We start from the raw sequence: 24,514 nt of genomic DNA, 5'->3' as shown, positions 1-24,514 counted from the left end.
AAATTAAGGCGCTGTTTAATTTTGTGGTAATAACAGCAGTGATGTAAGGGTGGTTTCTAGCTATGCACAGAAATATCAGGTAACAAACAGAAATTCCTATTTTATCTTGTTGTGGTTCTAAATGGTTCCATGCTATTTTTTGTTTAGAATTTTTGTTGAGCGAAGGTGGGCTCAGGGCATGATGTTATGTGTGTAGTAGGAACAAAAATATATAAGAAATACAAAAATAAATAGAACTAAAATGAATAAATCTAAAATGCAAATCAATACAAAGTGATTATAGAGTTGATACATTTAGTTCCTAATAGCAAATATGATAAAACTTGTTACAAATAATAAAACGACTACACGTGTTTATTTACTCCATATTTTTGAGCAAATAGAATTAGCTGTTGCAAACAACTAACAAACCAAAAGGACCAAGGGTTGATGTTACGATGATGTTTTTTTTTTTGGGGGGGTGGGGCCTCATGTCCAATGAAGCCCTTAACTTCCAGAATAGCAGTTTCTAATAATTTATTTACGTTGGTAGTGTGATTTATTCATCAGTGATTTGTGTGATTTCATGTTATATTTAAAAGTAACTCTTTTGATACTCGCTATCTTTAAGCACATTTGAATCATGGATTCCGAATGGTTGATCCATGGCTAGACTGTGCTACATTTTGTATGGTCCATATCACACCTGTACGTATTGCGCTGTTCTAACTTCGTGTTTTGCTCTGGCTGTGCGTCAAGTTTACTTTAAGATCAATTTGTCATCATGCATATTTGCGGAATTCAGAAAACAAAGCGCATATCTGTGTACAATATACGGCTCGGCATTTGTCGTCTTTCGACACTTGATGCAGAAGTGCTCGATTTTTTTTACATATATTCCACTCGCTCTTGTGTGAAACTAAATTGTATTAAATGTAGTTGTTTAATATTCGATTATGGCGACTTGTATTCATATTGTACATGCTTGTAAAAAAATAAATATAATTAAATTAGAATTTAAAGAGTAAGTTATTGATAAAAATGTATTTGTGATATTTGCTACATTACTGTGAATAAGGAGAGACATTCTAGAAAAAAACTACATGCCTTAATTGAACATTTCTATTTTGTGTGTGTTTTTTTAGTGTATTGTAGCTTTAGTTTTAGTGCAGGTTCTGTTAATTTCATTGCGATGCTAACAGTATGTGAAAAATTGGCGCTTACAAATGCAGAAACAGTTTAAGCATATTTCACATGTTAGCAAGAAATTTTTGCTTTTACGCATGTTTGTGTTCATGTTAACAAAGAGTTCTTTGCTTACCAGGCAATCTTTGCTTATTGTTGGTACATGTATTAATTTAAAAAAAATGTTATTCTCAAAAAACATGAAGCTAATTTTGGCTTATTTAAGGGGATTTCTTTTTTAGCTAGATTTATGTATGGCTATGTGTGTGACCTATGATGTTTTAGACAAATAATTTAACAGTTGTATAAAGTCATTGTTTATTTACACCATTCAAGAAGAGCTGGTTGTTGTTTAGACTGGTAATAATTGATCTAGTTTTGATTTTTCCTTTTTAATTGCAATACTTTTGTTGACAAAGTCAATGGCAGGAACTTCATTGGCTAAAGAGCTTCATTTAAATTCAGGCCCAATTTGATGGCTCTGTGCTTATGATCACCATTGTGGGGTGTTGTGGTCGAGCGGTTAAGAGCACCGGACTCAAACTCTGGTGTTTCTGATCAGCAGAGTGTGGGTTCGGGTCCCGGTCATAACACTAAACCACGATGCTTGGTCCTTCGGATGGGTGGTTAAGCCATTGCATGGTCCTGTGTGTTGTGTAAATGCACGTAAAAGAACCCAGTGCACTTATCGTAAAGAGAAGAGGTTCACCCTGTGTTTCCTGGTTTGATTGCCAGCATGTTGTGCCACAGCACCTTGTAAACCATTACACGGTGCTTGTAAAAAGGAGGACATGTATGTCTCACAATTCAAAGATATTTCCACATCCTAGAAGGAAAATACTGAAAGTTGAAGCGCATTGAGCGTTACTGAGTGATGGACATGAGTGCTATAAGATGCCACTGTTCTCCGCTTACTGTGCAAGCAGACTGATGGTTGTATAACGCTGCAACTGTAGCTCTATCTTTTGTTTTGAACATGAAGTATGGTCTGGGCGGCATTTTGGTAAGCAACCTTTTTTATTATATCATTGATAGCAGTGGTTGTCTGCACTCGGGGCTCTGCTTACCGTAAAAAAAAAAATTGACAAGCAGGAAATTCTGCGCTTACTCAATCAAGTGTATTTTCACAGGTTAAGTGGGAAATTTTTGGAATGATGATCATAAGCAGAGCCATGAAACATGTAGATAATGTTTTTACAGTATAGTCTTGGTACAAGATGTTTCTCATTTACCTTTCACCCTTAGCATGACCGACTCGCTCATTTAACTCGCCAATAGCGCCCACCACGAACCTGTGTATTAAAGCTCCATAGTGTAGCGCACAAACCGTCCCTATACACTAACCTGACATTGACAGGGGGCGGTGTGTGGGCTAAGTGAGTTGAATGAGAGGGTCGGTCGCACTGTGCATGAAATGTAAACGTCTTGCACCAAGACTAGTTACAATAACATAGCTTATAATGCAGTTTACTTGTTGTTTTACCATTGGTTCTACCTGCCTTATAGACGTTTAATATCCTTCATCTGTGTGCTAATCATGTTCCAATTACTAAAATCTAGTCTTATGACAACATGCAGACAATCCTGGTACTCTTTAATTATTCTCTATCATTGTAAATATATTTAATTTAAGTTTGTTCATTTTGGTTTAGATAAAGTTTCCAAAAGTGTTTTGGCAACAGGCCGTATTCAAATTGACGTCTACGGCTACGGCTATGGCTGTTGCTCAGGGTGTTGCTAAGGGTGTGCTATACCTCAACACATATGAAGCAGAAATCTAGCAGTAGATGTAGCCACCAATTCGGAGACGGCCATAGCTGTCAAAAAAATGGTGTTTTTTACCAATGGATAACCTGATTACTGTTTAATAGATGTTAAATTTGCATCGGGGATAAAGAATATTAATTGGTTTTTACCCATACACACTGATGTGTGTTAGAACTGTATACTCAGTACTTTCCCGAGTCCTGTGAATAAATATCACAGGCATATTACTCGTGTGGGATTCGATTCACTGAAATTTACAAGTTTATCTTGGAACACAACAAGCATTCTTTATAACTGCGTCACTGAAGGTTTAGTCCCAAGCTATTAATAGCTTGGGATTTTACTTCAATGGTTTGTTACCTTGTTTTCTGTAAATAATATGTGTTTCAATCAGACAGTTAAATTAATTGTTTGCTTTGATTTTTTCAGACTTTGGTCGAGCGTGTCAGGTATTAAGCCGAAACGGTGACTCAGGCTACAGCTACGGCTAGATCAGCGCATCTGCCAGTGGTGAAGAATAGGCAGACCCGCGCGATATAGGGGGAGCTGTAGCCGAAGTCGCTGTTTCAGACACGGCCGGAGTCTTGCTGGAAAGGTACTCCATTCCTATTTGTTTATATGCAAGGTAGCGTCATCTGCTTCAAAGTAACTAGCTTTTAACTGAAAGCACTACTTTTACTCTTCCGTTTTTGTGCCTTCATCTAAAACAACTGTCAAAAGGGAGAGGTTTATAAAATTCCAGATTTTTTGCTTACTAGTAGGTGGACCACAAAATGTACATTGTATTTATTTTAAAAAGTACGAGTTGATGAAGAGGAACATAGTTTGAAAATAAAAAGGAAGAGTGTTGTCCGAAGCTTAAACCAAATGAGATTTTTTGTTTTTTTTGTTTAATGTTGTACGCAAGTGGTACCAAATGCATGCACAGATATCGTGTAGTTGTTCTCACATCAGGGCCCAGTTTCATAGCGCTGCTAAGCACACAAATTTGATTAGCATGAAACTTGTCCCTCGATAAAAACAGGAGTACCAACCAAATTTCCACTTGATTTTCAGGGCAAGCAAACAACAGCTGTATAACAGTGAGAAAGCAACACGCAACAAATGGTTTTTATCAAGAAAGAAATTTCATGCTTAGGAAATTTTTGTGCTTAGCAGCTCTATGAAATTGGGCCCAGGTATTAAATAGACTTGGTTCCAAGTCTTTGATCATGGCTTTTTAGTCGTCCTGATAGCCATTACAAACAAGATACGAGTTAGATTGCGAGTTAGGGCGCGCGTGATAGCTAATAATGTGGGGGCGTTTTTCGTGGCTGAGATGCAGAACAATAACTGTGATCAAAGACTTGAAATCAAGTCTAGGTATTAAAGACACTGGACACTATTGGTAATTGTCAAAGACCAGTCTTCTCACTTGGTGTGTCCCAACATATTCATAAATTAACAGACCTGTGGAAATTTTGACTCAATTGATCATCACAGTTGCAAGAGAATAGTGAAAGAAAGAAACACCCTTGTTGCACAAATATGTGTGCTTTCCGATGCCTAATAAAGGAGTGCGAATTTACCTCAAAAACTACGTTATTTCAGAGGGAGCCGTTTCTCAGGATGTTTTGTACTATCAACAGCTCTTCATTGCTCATTACCAATTATGTTTTGAAGCTAAGATTTATTTCGAGTAATTGCCACAAGTGTCCAGTGCCTTCAAAAACAGGTGCAAAGCACAATAGATGGACTATTTGAAATGGTGCTACAATATAAAGGACAACAAACAAAGTTACAGTCTGAGTGTCGGTGCTTTGGGCCTGATAGGACTTTTTCACCAATCTATTTTAATCAAATATAATACTGTACAATTAATCACAAATAAAAATATTTACCTTATGGTCGTACCAAATAAACGACATAATTTAAAACTAACAAATACGAAATATTTATCTCTTGTTACTAAATTGATTTCAAATTTTGCTTGAAAATGTGCGCGTGTACTTTTCAAATTTTCCCTAAAAATCTGTTCAAGGCTTAGCCTTGTGTACATATCAAATTTTGCACAAAAATGTGTAGCCTTGAGCAAAATATGCCTAAAAATGTGTCCTAAAATGTTAATGTGTACAAGGCGCCGTGTGAATTTGTCAAATTTTGCACAAAAATGTGTATAAAACTATACTTGTGAATTTGTCAAATTTTGCACAAAAATGTGTACAAGCTAGGCTATAGCCTTGTGAATTTGTCAAATTTTGCACAAAAATGTGTACAAGCTAGGCTATAGCCTTGTGAATTTGTCAAATTTTGCACAAAAAATGTGTACAAGGTTTATGCCTTGTGAATTTGTCAAATTTTGCACAAAAATGTGTACAAGGCTTGTGAATTTGTCAAATTTTTCACAAAAATGTTTACAAGACTATAGCCTTGTGAATTTGTCACATTTTGCACAAAAATGTGTACAAGACTATAGCCTTGTGAATTTGTCAAATTTTGCACAAACATGTGAACAAGGCAGTCTTGTGAATTTGTCAAATTTTGCACAAACATGTGTACAAGGCTATAGCCCTGGAATTTGTCAAATTTTGCACAAAAATGTGTACAAGGCTATAGCCTTGTGAATTTGTAAATTTTTTGCACAAAAATGTGTACAAGGCTATAGCCCTGGAATTTGTCAAATGTTGCACAAAAATGTGTACTTGTGAATTTGTAATTTTTTTGCACAAAAATGTGTACGAGGCTATAGCCTTGTGAATTTGTCAAATTTTGCACAAACATGTGTACAAGGCTATAGCCTTGTGAATTTGTAAAGTTTTTGCACAAAAATGTATAGCCTTGTGAATTTGCAAATTTTTTGCACAAAAATGTGTACAAGGCTATAGCCTTGTGAATTTGCAAATTTTTTGCACAAAAATGTGTACAAGGCTATAGCCTTGTGAATTTGTAAATTTTTTGCACAAAAATGTGTACAAGGCCTTGTGAATTTGACAAATTTTGCACAAAAATGTGTACAAGGCTATAGCCTTGTGAATTTGTCAATTTTTTCACAAAAATGTTTACAAGACTATAGCCTTGTGAATTTGTCACATTTTGCACAAAAATGTGTACAAGACTATAGCCTTGTGAACTTATCAAATTTTGCAAAAAAATGTGTACAAGGCTATAGCCTTGTGAATTTGCAAATTGTTTGCACAAAAATGTGTACAAGGGTATAGCCCTGGAATTTGTCAAATGTTGCACAAAAATGTGTACAAGGCCTTGTGAATTTGTCAAATTTTGCACAAACATGTGTACAAGGCTATAGCCTTGTGAATTTGTAAATTTTTTGCACAAAAACGTGTACAAGGCCTTGTGAATTTGTAAATTTTTTGCACAAAAATGTGTACAAGGTTTATGCCTTGTGAATTTGTCAAATTTTGCACAAAAATGTGTACAAGGCTATAGCCTTGTGAATTTGTAAATTTTTTGCACAAAAATGTGTACAAGGCTATAGCCCTGGAATTTGTCAAATGTTGCACAAAAATGTGTACTTGTGAATTTGTAATTTTTTTGCACAAAAATGTGTAGCCTTGTGAATTTGTCAAATTTTTCACAAAAATGTGTACGAGGCTATAGCCTTGTGAATTTGTCAAATTTTGCACAAACATGTGTACAAGGCTATTGCCTTGTGAATTTGTAAAGTTTTTGCACAAAAATGTATAGCCTTGTGAATTTGCAAATTTTTTGCACAAAAATGTGTACAAGGCTATAGCCTTGTGAATTTGCAAATTTTTTGCACAAAAATGTGTACAAGGCTATAGCCTTGTGAATTTGCAAATTTTTTGCACAAAAATGTGTACAAGGCTATAGCCTTGTGAATTTGTAAATTTTTTGCACAAAAATGTGTACAAGGCCTTGTGAATTTGACAAATTTTGCACAAAAATGTGTACAAGGCTATAGCCTTGTGAATTTGTCAATTTTTTCACAAAAATGTTTACAAGACTATAGCCTTGTGAATTTGTCACATTTTGCACAAAAATGTGTACAAGACTATAGCCTTGTGAACTTATCAAATTTTGCAAAAAAATGTGTACAAGGCTATAGCCTTGTGAATTTGCAAATTGTTTGCACAAAAATGTGTACAAGGGTATAGCCCTGGAATTTGTCAAATGTTGCACAAAAATGTGTACAAGGCCTTGTGAATTTGTAAATTTTTTGCACAAAAATGTGTACAAGGCTATAGCCTTGTGAATTTGTCAAATTTTTCACAAAAATGTGTACAAGGCTATAGCCTTGTGAATTTGTCAAATTTTTCACAAAAATGTGTACAAGGCTATAGCCTTGTGAATTTGTCAAATTTTGCACAAACATGTGTACAAGGCTATAGCCTTGTGAATTTGTAAATTTTTTGCACAAAAACGTGTACAAGGCCTTGTGAATTTGTAAATTTTTTGCACAAAAATGTGTACAAGGTTTATGCCTTGTGAATTTGTCACATTTTGCACAAAAATGTGTACAAGGCTATAGCCTTGTGAATTTGTCAAATTTTGCAAAAAAATGAGTACAAGGCTATATATAGCCTTGTGAATTTGCAAATCTTTTGCACAAAAATGTGTACAAGGCTATAGCCTTGTGAATTTGTAAATTTTTTGCACAAAAATGTGTACAAGGCTATAGCCTTGTGAATTTGTCACATTTTGCACAAAAATGTTTACAAGACTATAGCCTTGTGAATTTGTCAAATTTTGCACAAACATGTGAACAAGGCAGTCTTGTGAATTTGTCAAATTTTGCACAAACATGTGTACAAGGCTATAGCCCTGGAATTTGTCAAATTTTGCACAAAAATGTGTACAAGGCTATAGCCTTGTGAATTTGTAAATTTTTTGCACAAAAATGTGTACAAGGCTATAGCCCTGGAATTTGTCAAATGTTGCACAAAAATGTGTACTTGTGAATTTGTAATTTTTTTGCACAAAAATGTGTAGCCTTGTGAATTTGTCAAATTTTTCACAAAAATGTGTACGAGGCTATAGCCTTGTGAATTTGTCAAATTTTGCACAAACATGTGTACAAGGCTATAGCCTTGTGAATTTGTAAAGTTTTTGCACAAAAATGTATAGCCTTGTGAATTTGCAAATTTTTTGCACAAAAATGTGTACAAGGCTATTTGCAAATTTTTTGCACAAAAATGTGTACAAGGCTATAGCCTTGTGAATTTGCCAATTTTTTGCACAAAAATGTGTACAAGGCTATAGCCTTGTGAATTTGTAAATTTTTTGCACAAAAATGTGTACAAGGCCTTGTGAATTTGACAAATTTTGCACAAAAATGTGTACAAGGCTATAGCCTTGTGAATTTGTCAATTGTTTCACAAAAATGTTTACAAGACTATAGCCTTGTGAACTTGTCAAATTTTGCACAAAAATGTGTACAAGGCTATCCTCGTGAACTTGTAATTTTTTTGCACAAAAATGTGTACAAGGCTATATATAGCCTTGTGAATTTGTCAAATTTTCACAAAAATGTGTACAAGGCTATAGTCTTGTGAACTTGTCAAATTTTGCACAAAAATGTGTACAAGGCTATAGCCTTGTGAATTTGTAAATTTTTTGCACAAAAATGTGTATAAAAATGTGTCTTGTGAATTTGTCAAATTTTCACAAAAATGTGTACAAAGCTATAGCCTTGTGAAGTTGTCAGATTTTGCACAAAAAATGTGTACAAGGTTTATGCCTTGTGAATTTGTCAAATTTTGCACAAAAATTTGTACAAGGCTATAGCCTTGTGAATTTGCAAATTGTTTGCACAAAAATGTGTACAAGACTATAGCCTTGTGAATTTGTCACATTTTGCCCAAAAATGTGTACAAGACTATAGCCTTGTGAATTTGTCAAATTTTGCACAAAAATGTGTACAAGGCTTATTATAGCCTTGTGAATTTGTAATTTGTTTGCACAAAAATATGTATAAGGCTATAGCCTTGAGAATTTGTCAAATTTTGCACCAAAATGTGTACAAAAATGTGTCTTGTGAATTTGTCAAATTTTTCACAAAAATGTGTGCAAGACTATAGCCTTGTGAATTTGTCAGATTTTGCACAAAAATGTGTACAAGGCTTGTGAACTTGTAAAATTGTGCACAAAAATGTCTTGTGAATTTGTCACACAAAAATGTGTGCATATATTAATTTGTCAAACTTTGCCAAATATTTGTACAACCTAGGCCTTGTGAATTTGTCAAATTCTGCACAAATTTGTTAAATTTTGCACAAATTTGTTAAATTTTGCACAAATTTGTTAAATTTTGCACAAACATTTGTACAAGGCTTTGTGTACTTGTAATGTTTTGCCTGAAAATGTGTACGAGGCTACAGCCTTTTCCCTTTCAAATTTGCTTGAAAAAAAGGAAAAACACAAGGGGTAAGTCCAGCAGTTTTAACAAATTTAGACAAAAATAAAAAATAACAAAATCATATGGGGAAAGTCAAGCAGTTTTATCAAATTTAGGCCGAAATGTAAAAAAAATCACAAGACAATTTTTTCAAGTTTAACCAAAAATTGAAAAAGCGTAATGGGTAAGACCAGCAGTTTTATCAAATTTTGGCTCAAAATTCGGAAAATCGCTAGGGGTAAGTAAATCAAGCAGTTTTATCAAATGTTGGCAACTTTTTGAAGAAATCTTAAAAGTGGCCTTATTTTGATAAAAACCTTGGCTTCTTTTTCAAATTGAAATATTCCCAAAATATATCTTACACTCTACAAGTACTAGGTTCAGTTACATAAAAAAGGTATCTGTAGTGCCTTCTGCATCATTTTAGGGTCTAAAATTATTAAGCTACTCTGTCATAGAAAACATATTTCATAATTTCATAATTGCCACTTAATTATTGCTAAAAAAATAACATTTGAACATTACCATTTTGAACCTATCATGTCACATTAGTTTGACTCACGCCAAAAGGCCCGGTCACACAGGTCCCGATAACGAGAACGCAAAACAAGAAAAATGCACGCCCTTGATGGGTTGAATGAGCTTGGGCGTATTCTGCGTGGAGCATTTTAACAAATAGAATGCGGTCTCCTTGCGTCGTTTTCGTTATCGCTGCAGTGTGACTTGGACTTTATAGGAACATATCAACAACATGTATGTTGCTAGTTGCTACATAGTATACATTAAAAAACAACCAGGGCTCGATTTCACAAGGCACAACGATTCACCTTAAGACGACATGACAGTATTACCATAGTGATTTCTATTGTGACATCACACCTTGCTTAGAAACTACAAGTGATTTGCGTTTAAGATCAATCTGAGCACTTTGTGAAAATGGCGCGCGTAAAATTTGCAGTTCTACTTAACTGTACCCCCTGAAGGCCATCAGCGCGTACTGATTGAAACGTCGGTCTGTCAAACCACTGGTCCCTCTACGATCCACCACTAGGCCTGCTTAAGGAGGTCAATGACACCTCACATTTGTATTCCTACGTATGTATGTGTCAGTGCAAACATCACATTTTTAAATCCTACTCATGTACATGTAAATGCAAACCTTACATGTACTTGATTGTACTCCTACCATGTCAAATTCTTGAAATCCTACCAGTTCAACTTTCTCTGAAAGGGTTTTGATACCTTTTGTTGATCAAGCTTTTTGCCATGACATGAATCCCTACTCACTGTGAATGAAGATGTATGTAATATACTTTCAACTAGAAGTTTCAGCTTGATAAGTCCTCAAATTTTTCAGGAAAAAAAAGTCAAAACCACAGAGCAATGTTTTCAGGAGAGTCGCGTTACTATTGTACACAAATGCATAATTAATTTTTCTCATAGACTAGAGCACCTCAGCAAGTAATATTTTAAGGGAAGCTTTCTACTATCACTTTTTTTAAACAGTGTAAGTTTAATGTAAATCTATGGATTAAGTGTTTTGTGTCGTACTTTCCAAATACATGTACATATCCGTTAAATCCTTTGACAGGGTCGAGTCCGAACCTAAACTGTATATATTTGTAAAAGCTGCATGTTAAAACCCTAAGCTCAACAGTAGACACCATTTGATGGCGACTATTATGGAATTTAATCTGAATTATTTCAGTATATTTAAAACCTACAAATTACATACATTTCTTTTGAGAGAAAAAAAAAAGTTATTTGGACCCGATACTTCATTCTTGTTTAAGGGCAAGGCATTTTTCCTCTGAAAAAAAAAGGCACCTTGGCTGAAAATGTTTCTTTGAGAGGGCAAGGCCTTTTTCAAATTACATTGGGCACTTCCATTGGAAAATCTTAATAAAGTCTATGAGAAATTTTTGAAGGGGCGTCAAGGCGAAGAGCATGGGCCACAGAGAATATAGCTTCCGTGGCCTCTGTGTATTTAATTTCTATTGGAAATTTTCAAATGGGCGCCAAGGCGATGACCAAGGGGCATGAGGGCAATTGGCTCTGTCGCCCCATGAAGTATCAGGCCTGCACCCCATTAGTAAGTAATTTTCTAAACATTGTTTAAAAAAAAGTACAATGGGTGCAATGTAGATCACATGCAAATTATGTCCGCACCTTCTAACATGTCTAATTTGACTGCTATGATGCATTCATTTGCATATCGGACCCTTACAAAAAGGACACATATACTGTGAAAAAAGTTCCACAGTTTTTGCAATGTACATTGACTTCCAATTACAGACGAAACAAAATCAGGATAAAAACAGGTTTTTAGAACCTCAAAAGTTATAGCCAAGCACCATCTAAAAACCTGCCCAAAATGTTTTATGTTTCCCTACTAAGGCACAAATGTGGGCAGCCATCACACAGTCATATGTACAAATTTACTAAACACTAATCCTGCACGTTAATCCGGAGGCGGTTGGCTCGAGTCCCACTCTAGTAATTTTTTTTTGTCCAACCCCAAATCTATTAATCAATTCATGTTTCCAAAGCGGGCTTACGGTGGATGTTTAAAAAATGACCAGAACAGCCTTGAAGCGTCCTATTTTTTTTTTTTTTTTGCGGTCAGTTGACCGGCTGCGAGGTATTCAGTGCACATTCCAGTGTGTTGTGTGAACAGCATGCATCTACCACGCTACGCTCCCCCCCCCCCCCCCCCCCCCATAGCAAAGAGGAACAGAGGGTACTGGAAATTATGCTCAAAATCTCCCTTTCTCTGGGGGTTACTGTATAATCCCTAATTCAATTGACAAGTGTTTTCCGTGTTACCAACTATATTACTAAATACATGTATGACGCACAGGGAACAATTTTGTCCAGCAATTTTGCATACATGTAGCAAAACAAAAGACTGAAAAGTTTTGTGCACACTGAATGCCAATATTGAGTTGCAAATGGTGATCATTGAGTAGCAACTGACATATTTTGTGTAGCATTTTGCTCTGCTACACAAAGGAAATTGTTCGTGGACGCATATTTTATCACACATAAAATTGATCCCAAAATTTGTAATAATTTGGTGCAACGTTTACCACTACAAATATTTCTCTATTTATTATTTGAGTCCCCTTGGTCAAGACCTACATGTAGGTTTAAATGCACATAAAAATATTTAAAACCAGATCGTTAATTTTCACATCCTCATTTTAAAATAAGAAAAAAATTGCAGCACTTTTTTTATCGGAATGACTGAACTTGTGATGGCTAGTCACAAATGTATAAAAAATATCTCTATAAAAAAAGAAGAACAAGGAAATAAAAAAAAGAAGAAATAATTTTAAAAAATAAATAAATAGAACTGTGTAAAACCTACTGCTACCTGAATACAAGAGCGAACAACGCCAGCACAAGATTCGCTCCTAGGAGTAACGTTCCGAAGAGGAGAATGAGGCTGTAGATGAGGTTGCGATCAGACGTGCTGGATATCCGAGAGGCCAGTGTGTGTTCCATGAAGGCCTTCAAGATGTACTGTCCATCCAGGGCGTAGCATGGGATGGCGTTCAAGATGGCAAGAGCTCCAGAGAAGGAAATTAAATACCTGAGGGGGGGGGGGGGGAAGCTCGTTAAGGAAGACCTTCAGGAACAAGGGGGGAATTTTAGGTACAGAACTGGGCCCAATTTTGTAACAGCTCCTTTAAAAAAAAAATTGTTTGCAAGTCCCCGGACACTGTGGGCTACAAATCAACTATTATTCCCAGAGGCTGTGCTGTTACTGTACCGTTAAATATGTTGAAGCTAAAATAGTTTTTGTCTCCTGAGACTGTGACATTGTTTTACTCATTTCTCAAAAACCACAGCACCTCAGCAAAAAGTACAAAAAGTACCAAAGACACTTCACATAACCATGATTGCTTCATAAAAGTTGGGATGTAGTGCTTTCTCCTCCACCAGCCAGGCTTCTGATTGATGATACCTAAAGCCTACATCCATATGGACTGTAAAGGGGGTAACCCTGTTTCAGCCCAAGGAGGTGACAACGGCCCCTGGAACAATAGTTGATTGTAGCACACACTGTGAAGCCCACACGCTTTGGGTGTCTGGCGACATGCATAAAAAGTAAATAAAAAAACACCTTATATATTCCTCGTACCACCAGAAAATCAGGAGACAGAGCATTTTCAGTTGCAGGCCCTAGGATGTGGAATTCCCTTCCAAACTCAACCAAAAGTTCTAGCTCTATTACCATGTTCAAAAGGTCTCTGAAAACATTCTTTTTCAATCAGTAAATCTCGCCTTGCTTGGCCTGCAGTTCTAGTCAAAGAGAGACAGGCTTTTCGCGGGACTTTCTTGGCTAAATGCCGTAGGCTTTGCCTAGTCGTGGTTTTCCTCTTGGTTTTTGTTTGCATTCCCTTTTTTGTTTTTTCCTGTCATTCTCTGAGCGCTTTGTAACCTTAGGAAAAGGCGCTAAATAAATGGTATTATTGTTATTATTATTGTTATTATTATTATCAGTCCCTCGTCTTGTTATCACTGGAGGATTATTACATGCTGGAAAAGGATACTTGCAGAATAATTCTATAACATCTGGAAGAGATAGCGGTAAGAACCTGTAGCGTGGAATGTAGTTTGTCACACTCACTGTAAACAAAGAATGGCAAAACAACAGAGGTGATAAGAAAAGGGTACATGTAGGTCTTCAGTTCCAACGTTAGTTAAAGGCACAGGACACTATCTCAAATGAATTGTTAACATAAAAACTGACTTGGTTATGAGCTATGGAGAGCTGTTAATAGTAAAAAACATTGTGAGAAACTGCTTTCTTTGAAGTAATGAAGTTTTTGAGAAAGAGGTAATTTCTAACTCAATTGTTAACTGTATTCAAAGACTTACAAGCCTTTTATTATGCATTTGAAAGCACATAAAGTTGTCCAACAAGGGTTTTTTTTTCCTTCTTTCATTATTCTTTTGCAACTACCATGGCCAATTGAGTCTAAATACTCGCAGGTTTGTTATTTTATGCAAATGTTTAGATACACTTAGTGAGAATACTGGTCTTTGACGATTACCAAATGTGTCCAGTGTATTTAATGCAATTGATCAGAGTGAAATCATTAAGTTTTTCAGCCCAGGAATTTCAAGAATGCCACGAAGACCGTGGCCTCTGCTGAGTGGGTCCAATTTCACAGAGCTGATCGAGTACAAAACCCTACTTAAAAAATTCCCGCTAAGCAAAATTAACACTGATGTTTACAAAAAAGCCACAGAGCATGGACTACCTGGGGTGTTGTTTCAAAGTCGTAACCAAAAACTGTTTCAGTCATTTGCCAGTGATGAACCAATGGCAAGTTTAACCCCAAATTGGTTACAACCATAAAAAAACACAATTTGTACACATCTCAGTGGAAGTAAAAAACACAAAAACGATAAAAATCAGGGGTGTGTTTTTGCGATTGTCAACAATATCCATTTTGGTTGAACAAGCCATTAGTAAGTCACTGGTCAATGGCAGTGTCCAAGGGAAATCTGTCCGCCGGGGATTATGTCCCCCATATGGGCTGAAGGAGGACGATTCAAAAGAGGGCGCTATCAGAAGAAGTTTGTACACAGTTTGTCACAGAAGGGACACAATCTCCTGCCATAATGAAAACAGTTACAGGGCAAAATTTCATGACTTTGCTTACCGCCGAATTCTGCGCTTACGATCACCATTCTCCGCTTACGTGCAAGCGCAAAATTTCCACGCTAGCTGTGTAAGCGTAGAATGCCTAGTAACAAGGAATTACGTACGCCCACAGGTAAAAAATCCCCGCTAAAATGTGAAACACGCTTGACGTAAGCACAGAATTGTTTGCTTCCGCAATCCCCGATTCTTTGTTAACGGTAAGCAGAGCCATGAAATCAGACCATGGTTACTGCCAGGAAAATGCACCACTGCCTTACATGAATATCCAAAGAGATAAGTGTCTCCGACGTACAGCACCGGTTTCCCTGTGGTCAGATACACCCTGAGGAGTCTACTGGAGTTATCTAGAGATGGTTGAAGGCACGCCGTCTTACGCGTCTGGACGCAATCACTGCCCTTAAAACATCGAGGTAGATCGGTCAGAGGCCTTGCCTCTAAGCAGGCGTAATGCTGGAGAGAAAAACAGATTGCATGGAGAGAAGGTATTTAAAGGCATCGAACACTATTGGTCATTACAAAATAATTATTAGCATACAAACCTACTTAGTAATGAGCAATGGAGAGATATTGATAGCATAAAATATTGTGAGAAAACTGTTGGCAAAAAATCTTCTTAGCTTCATGAAATTGGGCTTCAAAACCTTGCCTACATTAAGCAACAGAGGGCCTACCTTTTGTGGTGCCCCGACCTCTGACCCCATCTCATAGAAGAAGCAAAGCTCCGAGACGCTGTCATTACGACAGCATTCTATCTGTCCTCCATAGCCTCTGTATACTGTGAATCAAATAATAAGAAACAGCTGTGTTAGTCTGATAGATAAACCCAGGAAGGTATAACCCATCTCTCTGTATATTGTATATATTAAAAACAGTGGACACTATTTGTAATTGTCAAAGACCACTCTCACTTGGTGTATCTCATCATATGCATAAAATAAAGCTGTGAAAATTTGAACTCAATTGGTTGTCGAAGTTGCAGATAATAATGGAAGAAAAGAAAACCTTGTGACACGAAGTTGTGTGCGTTAAGATGGTTGATTTCGAGACTTCAAAGTCTCGAAATCAAATTCGTGGAAAATTATTTTCTATCTCGAAAACTACATTACTTCAGAGGAAGCCATTTCTCACATCGTTTATACTATCAACATCTCCCCATTACTCGTTACAAAGTCAGGTTTTATGCTAATAATTATTTTGAGTAATTACCAATAGTGTCCACTGCCTTTAAGTGCATTGAGTACATGTACCTTGTTTGGTAAGATACATGCGCTATATAAGACTTTGATATTATTATTATTAAACTATGCGTGAATCTGAATATGTGATGGCTTACACGGTACGTCTTTGCTGTACTGTTGTACTTTACCGAGCTGCATACAGAAACCAGGCTGAGGGTAGAAGACCGCTGATCCTAGGCATTTACTCCAATCACTTGTGTCATACACAGGACATCCGTTAATACTAGTGACATGGCTACCAGCTGATAATCCTCTATGACCTGATACAGGAGAGTACTGCAAGGGGAATAAAGGAACCAAGAGCAGGGTTTACAATTTAAAGGAACGTTTAGAGTTGGTAAGAAACAAAAATCGCGAAGATCACAGATTTACAGAAAACCTACAGGGTCTAAATAATGATGATAGTAGAAAACAACCCTTGACACATTTCTGTCTGAAATGTCATATTTGATAAGAAATAAATAAAACTAATTTTCACCTTCGTAGTTAAATCACTCACCTATCGCTCAGTGAGCGTTTCATCCATTTTTGTTTTTGCATTGATGTCATGCAAAATGTGTACTCAGTTTTTCTTACTTTATTACGCTTTTCAACCAAAAAAGGCATTCATGAATGGGAATAAAAGAGGAGTGACTCTAAAACTTGTTTAAAACCTTGCAGGGTCGTAGCGGTGCGATAAAAAAGCCCTCGCCTCCCTTTATCACACAGCCACGACCCTGCTGGTTTTAAACAGCCGTTTTAGAACTCAACGCTACCCTTTTATTCCCTTAGTAAATATGTTTATAAGACCATGTCCAGGGCTCAAAATTAACACTGGACCACCGGTCCAAGGCCAGTGATTTTAGCTTTGGGCCAGTAAACTCATGACCGCACATTAGAACGGTGGTCTTGTGTTTTTCAACTGAGTAATTAGAGGCTACCTCCTTGTGAAATATCTTTGTGAATAAAAGAAGAAGACAAAATTAATAAAAATAACTAGTTCTTATATAGCGCCTTTCACAATAACCATCTCAATGCTCTTTACATTGGTGCCCTGTTCATTGGGCCAATAACATTCCTTTAATCTTTCTCATCTCACTGAGTAGAAAGCAATTATAGTGAAGTATCTTGCTCAAGGACACAAGTGTCAAGACCGGGATTCAAACCCACACTTCGAAGACTAAACCACAGTAAAACAATTTCATTGTCGTGTGAAAAGGGTAAATTATACAAACCTTGAGGACGTCTGTGATAATTACTCCAGCCCCCGTTATGTAGAGAGGACTGAGTAGATAAGGTAGTGCATAAAACACAAAGATTCCTAACGCAACGAGGACCAGGTTGTGCCAGATACCAGCACAGTAGATACGCAGTTGTCTGGCTGGTGAGATGGCTTGCAGGTGGTCAGAGTGGAGATCAACAAACGCTCCTGGATAGATGGCCATGATGAACATACCAAAGCCATTGACTCGAACTTGTTCCCTGTGGGGGTGAAGACAGCGAAATTAGGACATTGAAGCCTTTTTTTTTCATTGGACCTCTTAAAGACAATGGACACAGTAACTGTCAAAATCCAGTCTTCTCACTTGGTGCCATGCTTGGTGATCTCAACATATGCATTAAATAACAAACCTGTGAACATTTGATATGCAAGATAACTATGAAAGAAAAAACACCTTAGTCACACAAATTCTAAACTTGAGGTCTCGAAATCAAATTTGTGGAAAATTACTTCTTTCTTTCACTTCAGAGGGAGCCGTTTCTCGCAATGTTTTATACTATCAACCTCTCCCCATTACTTGTTACCAAGTGAGGTTTTATGCCAAAAACTATTTTGAGTAATGACCAATAGTGTCCACTGCCTTTAATAGTAATATTAATTAACCATTCTCATATACATGTAGCATATCACCATAACAGGCCTGGTATTCAATGCCTCTCTGCACATTTCTGCCGCGCCTCCAAGCATACGCACGCGCATGTCAGACTTTATTTGTCGGACCCCCGTTGCGTTGTGATTGGTCAATACGCAATGGGGCGGAGCTTAATGGATTGGTCTTTTAAGTTTGACTGCAGTGATTTTAATCATTGATAGAAACGCACAGTAGGACTTTCAAGAGTGACAATTCAACGCAAAGTCGCACAGGGAAAACGCGGGGCGATGTCACAATAATAGACTAATCCATTAGGCTCCGCCCACGGCGCACGTGTGAGCAAGAACATGTGAGCCTCTCCAATGCCTTTCTGCACAACTCTGCTGCGTGCGCCAAGCATACGCGCACGCATGTCGGACCTTAATTTGTCTGACTACAATGTTCTGTAAAGGGTTGTGATTGGTCAATACGTAATGGGGCGGGGCTTACTGGATCGGTCTACTAGAGCTAGATAGCTCAGTTGGTGGTGCACCGGTGCGGCAGGAAATTTTGTCTCCCTGGAGATTCTTTCCCCCAGTACGACGAACTGTGTACAAAACTTCTACAGATTACTGATAGGGCCCTCATGTGAACTTGAAGAGATTTAGTGGAAGCTTTGCCATTAAGTGCTTTGAGGACAATGAGCATTAGCTTGAATAATAATAATAGTAACAAATGTTTATCTAACACATTATACATATGTCTAAACGCGCTTTACATTAGTGCCCTTGTAATTGGGCCAATAGCAATCCTTATAATCTTTCTCAGCCCCCTCGGGAGTATACAGCCGGTGCTACGAGTTACCGCGAAGATGATTGGTTGTGATTTACATGTAGGGCGCTAGTGAAGTTATCTAAGAATGGGGGTGATAGAACGGGATTTTCTGGAGAGTCAACCATAGAGTTATAGAACTAGAGGGTGCACAGGTGATGCTGTTTGCACAAACGCGACGGGACCCCAAAGGAGACACGCGTGCCATTCTGCACGCGCGTTGAATATAAAGTACACGTTGGAGTTTGTGTTTATTGAATGCTGATGCAATGCTGTTTGCAAATTACAAAATGGCCGCACAAACACACGCTGTGAGATGCCTGTTTTGTCAACTCAGAAAATGGCCGCCTGCACGCATGCCGGGTCGCGTATATACAGTAGGCCAGTGCGCCCTCTAGTTCTTACATATACAGCTCTATGGTGTCAACTTACCTGACGGCTGCTATAGCATGACCAAGCTCATGCCACACTGCACTGATGAGTAACACAGAGAAGAAGTAGGTGATCTGTCTGAGAGGCAGGTTGACACCAGGCATCTACACACACAAAAACGTTTAAATTAAAAAAAGTATTCTCCATGTAGTATTGTTTGAAGCTTTGCATGGTGAGGAAGAAACTATTAATAAATAGTAAACTTGCGGGTAGAACCATGTGTGTAAATTTCTTATGTGGGAGTATTGCTTCTGAAAAGAGTGTTTCTCCTGATATGACGAGCAGAGTATACTGTTCAAAACGCCGATACAACACCTGCAGTCGATTTCACGAAACGCTAGGATTAATCCTATTTCGAGTTAGGACAAGTAACCCGTCCAAACTTAGGTTAGGAAGAGTTTTGTGAAATCGTTGGCTGCTCTTTTCAGAGCCAACACACCCACATAAGAGATTTACACACATGGTTGTACCCGCAAGTTTATGTATTTATAGTTTCTTCCTATTCTCCATGAGTCTTTTGAGCAAAACCTTTTGGATAATTCCTCAACCAATTGAAATATTGTTTGTCACTTTTGAGTCCAGGCCTGTGTGCTTTGTTTTTGAAATGGCATGGGCATCAATTGATTTTCTTCTTAGCAAAGGTGACCCTATGAGGACATTTTAAATTTCTACGGGAGCATTACAAGGGCACCAAGCCAAGGCAATCCATTGCCCCCCTTAACAGGCCTTGGAAGTCAAGGTGGCCCTGTATTATACAGTGTACAAAGTGTGCATAGGCAACGCTACGTATACACTTACTGACATGTACTAAAACATTTTGTTTGATTTTAGAAAAAAATTGATCCATCCGGCAACTTACCACTGGAGTCAAAACCTGTTCTGGTGATTCTTTGGACGACGCCTCGACCAGAGTTGACACCAATAATCCCACCGATGCAAACATCAACAAGACGCCCACAAAGGCACCCATTCTGAACCACATCTGTATCAATCGAGGCTTCCATTGCCCAAGGCGTAGAAAGAGGCGGTTGAAGCATGTTGTGTACCATCGTACCTGCCCTATGGAGACTTGTATACCATAGCGTTCCTGTGCCTCAACGTACTGCTGACCGCACCTCTTACTCGACTGTGATAAATATTTAGAGAAGAAGAATTTAAAGTGAACAACTAGGATAGGAAGTCCGCAACTTTTTACAAGCTATAAATATTGGGTGCGTTCGTTTAGCTTCCCTGTGTCGACCCTGGTCTGTCCCGGTACTAGTGCTGGGCGAATAGTGAAATTTTGTTATTCGGATACCGCTAGCCAACTATCCGAAATTAACCGGATATTCGAATAGGTTTTTTTTTTCGCCGCTAGAGGGCGCTATTTAAAAAAAATAAAAAAAATAAAAATTATTTTTTTTTGCCTCTAGAGGGCGCTGTTCGTTTGTGAATGAGATCTTATGGGCGGATTGATATTAGTTTTAGACAGTGTCACTCGGTTCATTCATAAAAATGACCGGATCTAATTTAAAGATGGCGATTTACTTTTTCTTTTGATCGTGATTGACTCTACGTGAAGGAAAACTTTTGTAATCTTTGAACAAATTACGTCAGAAATGTCATTGTTTTAACTCTTCACGGAGGTAAGCATAGTTAAATACTTAATATATGCTGTTTTATGCTGTCTTAATAGAAGTTTCTTAAGGATTCAGACAAAACATTCATATCAGTTGTCGCCCGACGTCCGCGGATATTCGGATATTAAAGAATATCCGGTTACTCGGTTGTAATTACAGAATTATCCGGTTTGTGAATAGGTATTCACGCCCTATGCGGATATCCGGTTAAGAAAAAAAAGGCATTCGCGGTTACGGATAGGAAAACCTATTCGCCATTAACCGGATATTCGAATAATTCGCCCAGGCCTACCCGGTACGTTCGAATAGATGTGACGGGGCTCACCCTGGTCAGCCCCCAGTGCACTGCTTGTGGAGTGGGTCACTTAGGGGTGACCTGAGGTGCTGCATGCACCTCGATTAGCCCTTGTCGGGGGCTCACCTGAGTGACCCCGAGTGAGCACAGCGGGGTTGACCCAGGGAAGCTAATCGAACGCACCCAATATTTATAGCTTGTTATAAGTTGCGGACTTCCTATCCTAAAGAAAGGGAGCTTTTGGCTTTTGGAATTATTTGATAGTTCTAATTCTATACAAAATGTAGATAATATAATTATAATACAACAATAAAACTAACCCTGTACAAATTTGAATTTGGTTGCATTTTTTGAGATATTGCTGAGTGATATCTGGAGCAGTTATGTCCACGCAGGAAGAATAATCGGTAATAGAGACTTTCGGGGACGATAGGGGGCAGCAGACTTACCGGGTAAATCCTTTGTTCTCAGAATTATGCGCACGTTCAGAACTACGTAAACAATGGAAATTTACCCGGTAAGTCTGCTGCCACCTTGCGTTGGAAAGTCTCCTATTGGAATGACACACTCACTTTTTGGCATGACACCCATCTAAACAGTAACACTTGTGCCCTTCAAAGCACGACACTTAACTTTACTTAAAGCCATTCTTCGTCCTTACGTAACGCATTACCCGGCGGCGGTAGGTCCCAAATGCAGTTTGAAAAAAACCTCAATGTCAAAACAGGCCTCATGCTAATTTTAGGTTCTGAACATCAGAGAATAATCATCAAAATTCAAATTAATTAGTAAATAGAATTGTCTATTTTTCTGTTTATTTATATATTTTAACTTGTTTCACTATACCTTGATAAATGTGTCCACCAAGTACAGAGATGACCAAAACCCAAGTAGAATTGCAATCCATGTAGTTCTCAACATGGTGTGTTTGCGGCATTTCACGATGGTGATCCAGTCGCTACACGACGAACCGCAACGCCCGCCCACACCGTGCACTGACTGCTCGGTCGACGAACGAACGGAAGAGGTCTTGTTTTTCTCGTTACAGTGTTAAAATAAGACTCAAATTTAACGTTTTCACGACATCAAAACAAATGTTACAGTTCACAAGTATTACACAAAGACTTCATGTAAAAAGTATATTTGAAAATTTAGCGATTATGCGTTTGAATTGAAGTAAGTAGAAATGATTTTTCTAGAGCTTTCTCCTCGTACGAAACACATGTGTGATGGTTTATATGATGTACAATGAAAACAAACAACACTTCCGCGTTGTTGGTAAACAAAACACAGTGCGGACTGACAATTGTTTTATTGTTTGAACAACATCTAAACCCATCAGAAAACCTCAATATAACATTTATTATATTCTTGGATACCTTTTTTTTTATTTAGAGGGAGAAAACACAACTATCTCCGATAATTAGCTTCATAACATGAAATGCGTAGTGATAATATGTTAGTCATAAAAGTGTAAGGGTTATTTTCAGAGTTCAAAGTTCATTGACCTGCTTATCAACAGCAGCTGATTCATCTTTTAAAGGGGGATCCCCGTGCGGTCGGAAAGGAAAAGAAACACCCTCTAATAATATGGACACCCATGGAGCAATAATGGGACAACGTATTATTTGGATGGGCACATTTTTTACTCCAATGAGAAATAGTAGTTTAGTTGAAGCGACTATGTAGCAAGAAAGTAGCTTCAAATTAAGGGGGCACATGGTAATTATAGGGTTGAAGGTATACTGATTTGTTTTACTTCACCAATCAATTTTGTTTACCTGTATAAAAAAATAATTAAAGATGCAAAAGCACATTTTAAGTGTCCACTGCTGGAAGCACAGCACACCGTTCCCTCATTTAGCTGCTCAACAGGCTTCGATGAGAACTCCTATAGATGTAGATGATTGAGCGTTTTCAAAATTTCCATTTATCAATTATTATTGTCGGAAAGTTTTTTCGCAGAAAACCCCCGATATTTTAATGATCTCAGTGGGAAAAAAATAAAAAAATAAAAAATTACCCAGCCAATTATACTTAAAATTGTGTCGGACAGCCATTTAAATAAAAATGGGCCCGCCTTCCTTTTTTTTTAAAAGGGAAGACGCTAAACATGTTTTTCTTTAGGGTTGGCCTTATACAAACAATAAAAAATAAAGTTCTTTAGAAAAAGAAACAGCCGAAGAAACATTCTGTTTTTTGTCTTAACCTTTATTCATTCAATAATCTGGAAAAATGTTGGAAAGACACTTGTGTTGAGTATGTGACCAAAATATACATACAATCTTTTTTACTATTTTTCAGTGTTACAAATATTTCATAAAGTGTCAGCAATTAAGAATTTTTATTTCAAAATATCTCACCTGTTTATTGATTTTTTATTTTGTGTGAGATGTGACTTGCATGCCCTCTCTAAAGACACTGGAAACTATGGGTAATTGTCAAAGACCAGTCTTCTCACTTGGTGTATCTCAACATATGCACAAATAAACAAACCTGTGAAAATTTGAACTCAATTGGTTGCGAAGTTGCGAGATAATAATGGAAGAAAAAACACCCTTGTCACACAAAGGTGTGTGCTTTCAGATGCTTGATTTATCAATTAAAAATATTTTACTGAGAAATGACTTCTTTCTCAAAATTTACGTTACTTCAGAGGGAGACATTTCTCACAATGTTTTATACTATCAACAGCTCTCCATTGCTTGTTCCCAAGTAAGTTTTTATTCTAACAATTATTTTGAGTAATTACCAATAGTGTCCACTGCCTTTAAGTCATCAAGTTTTTGAGAAAACAAAATCACAGAGCAGAGTTTCTGTCTCACTTTGACACTAGTTTCTCAACAACTACAGCACCTCAGCAAGTAAGGGAAGCTTTCCACCATCATTATCTTCAAACCGTGTAAGTTTAATGTAAATCTGTAGACCTTGTGTTTTGTGTCGTACAAAAAGTACCCAGACCCTTTAAACCATGGTGAAAAACCATTGAAAAACCAGTGACACACCATTCTATCCTTTGAACCCATCCTTAAATAATCTCTTCAAATTACACTACAAACTCAACTCAATAAATAATACAATATACACAAACTATCTACAAAACCTCACCCAAGATAACATTTTGTCACATGAACAAAATCTTCCAAAGACCCACATTTGAAGCAAAATAACATGCACAAGTTATAACATACAGTGTGCAAAGTTGGAATTTAATAAAGTGAAGTATAACTTAATAATTTAACAAAATCATGAATAATATATTGTAAATATTTGGCATATTTGTTTCTTGGAAAAAACAGTG

At 37.3% G+C, this 24,514-nt stretch overlaps 1 protein-coding gene across 2 annotated transcripts in view; it reads right to left on the bottom strand.

The window, feature by feature from the left end:
- LOC139947516 (membrane-bound transcription factor site-2 protease-like) overlaps positions 1 to 22,440 on the bottom strand; it is a 30,280-nt gene extending 7,840 nt beyond the window's left edge. For both annotated transcript variants that reach the window (XM_071945448.1, XM_071945447.1), the window contains exons 1-9: positions 22,060 to 22,440; positions 20,159 to 20,425; positions 19,300 to 19,403; positions 17,419 to 17,665; positions 16,300 to 16,480; positions 15,638 to 15,741; positions 15,224 to 15,416; positions 13,846 to 13,921; positions 12,663 to 12,881 (exon numbers count right to left, since the gene is read on the bottom strand). In XM_071945448.1, the coding sequence (XP_071801549.1) occupies positions 12,663 to 12,881; positions 13,846 to 13,921; positions 15,224 to 15,416; positions 15,638 to 15,741; positions 16,300 to 16,480; positions 17,419 to 17,665; positions 19,300 to 19,403; positions 20,159 to 20,425; positions 22,060 to 22,134 (1,466 nt within the window). In that variant the 5' untranslated portion in view covers positions 22,135 to 22,440. The remainder of the gene's footprint in view (positions 1 to 12,662; positions 12,882 to 13,845; positions 13,922 to 15,223; positions 15,417 to 15,637; positions 15,742 to 16,299; positions 16,481 to 17,418; positions 17,666 to 19,299; positions 19,404 to 20,158; positions 20,426 to 22,059) is intronic.
- Positions 22,441 to 24,514: the final 2,074 nt, after the last annotated feature.

This window comes from Asterias amurensis, chromosome 14, assembly GCF_032118995.1.
Source record: "Asterias amurensis chromosome 14, ASM3211899v1".
In the NCBI taxonomy this organism is placed as follows: Eukaryota; Metazoa; Echinodermata; class Asteroidea; order Forcipulatida; family Asteriidae; genus Asterias; species Asterias amurensis.
Note: the sequence above shows the minus strand (reverse complement) of the source record. Positions and strands in the feature narration are given on the sequence as shown.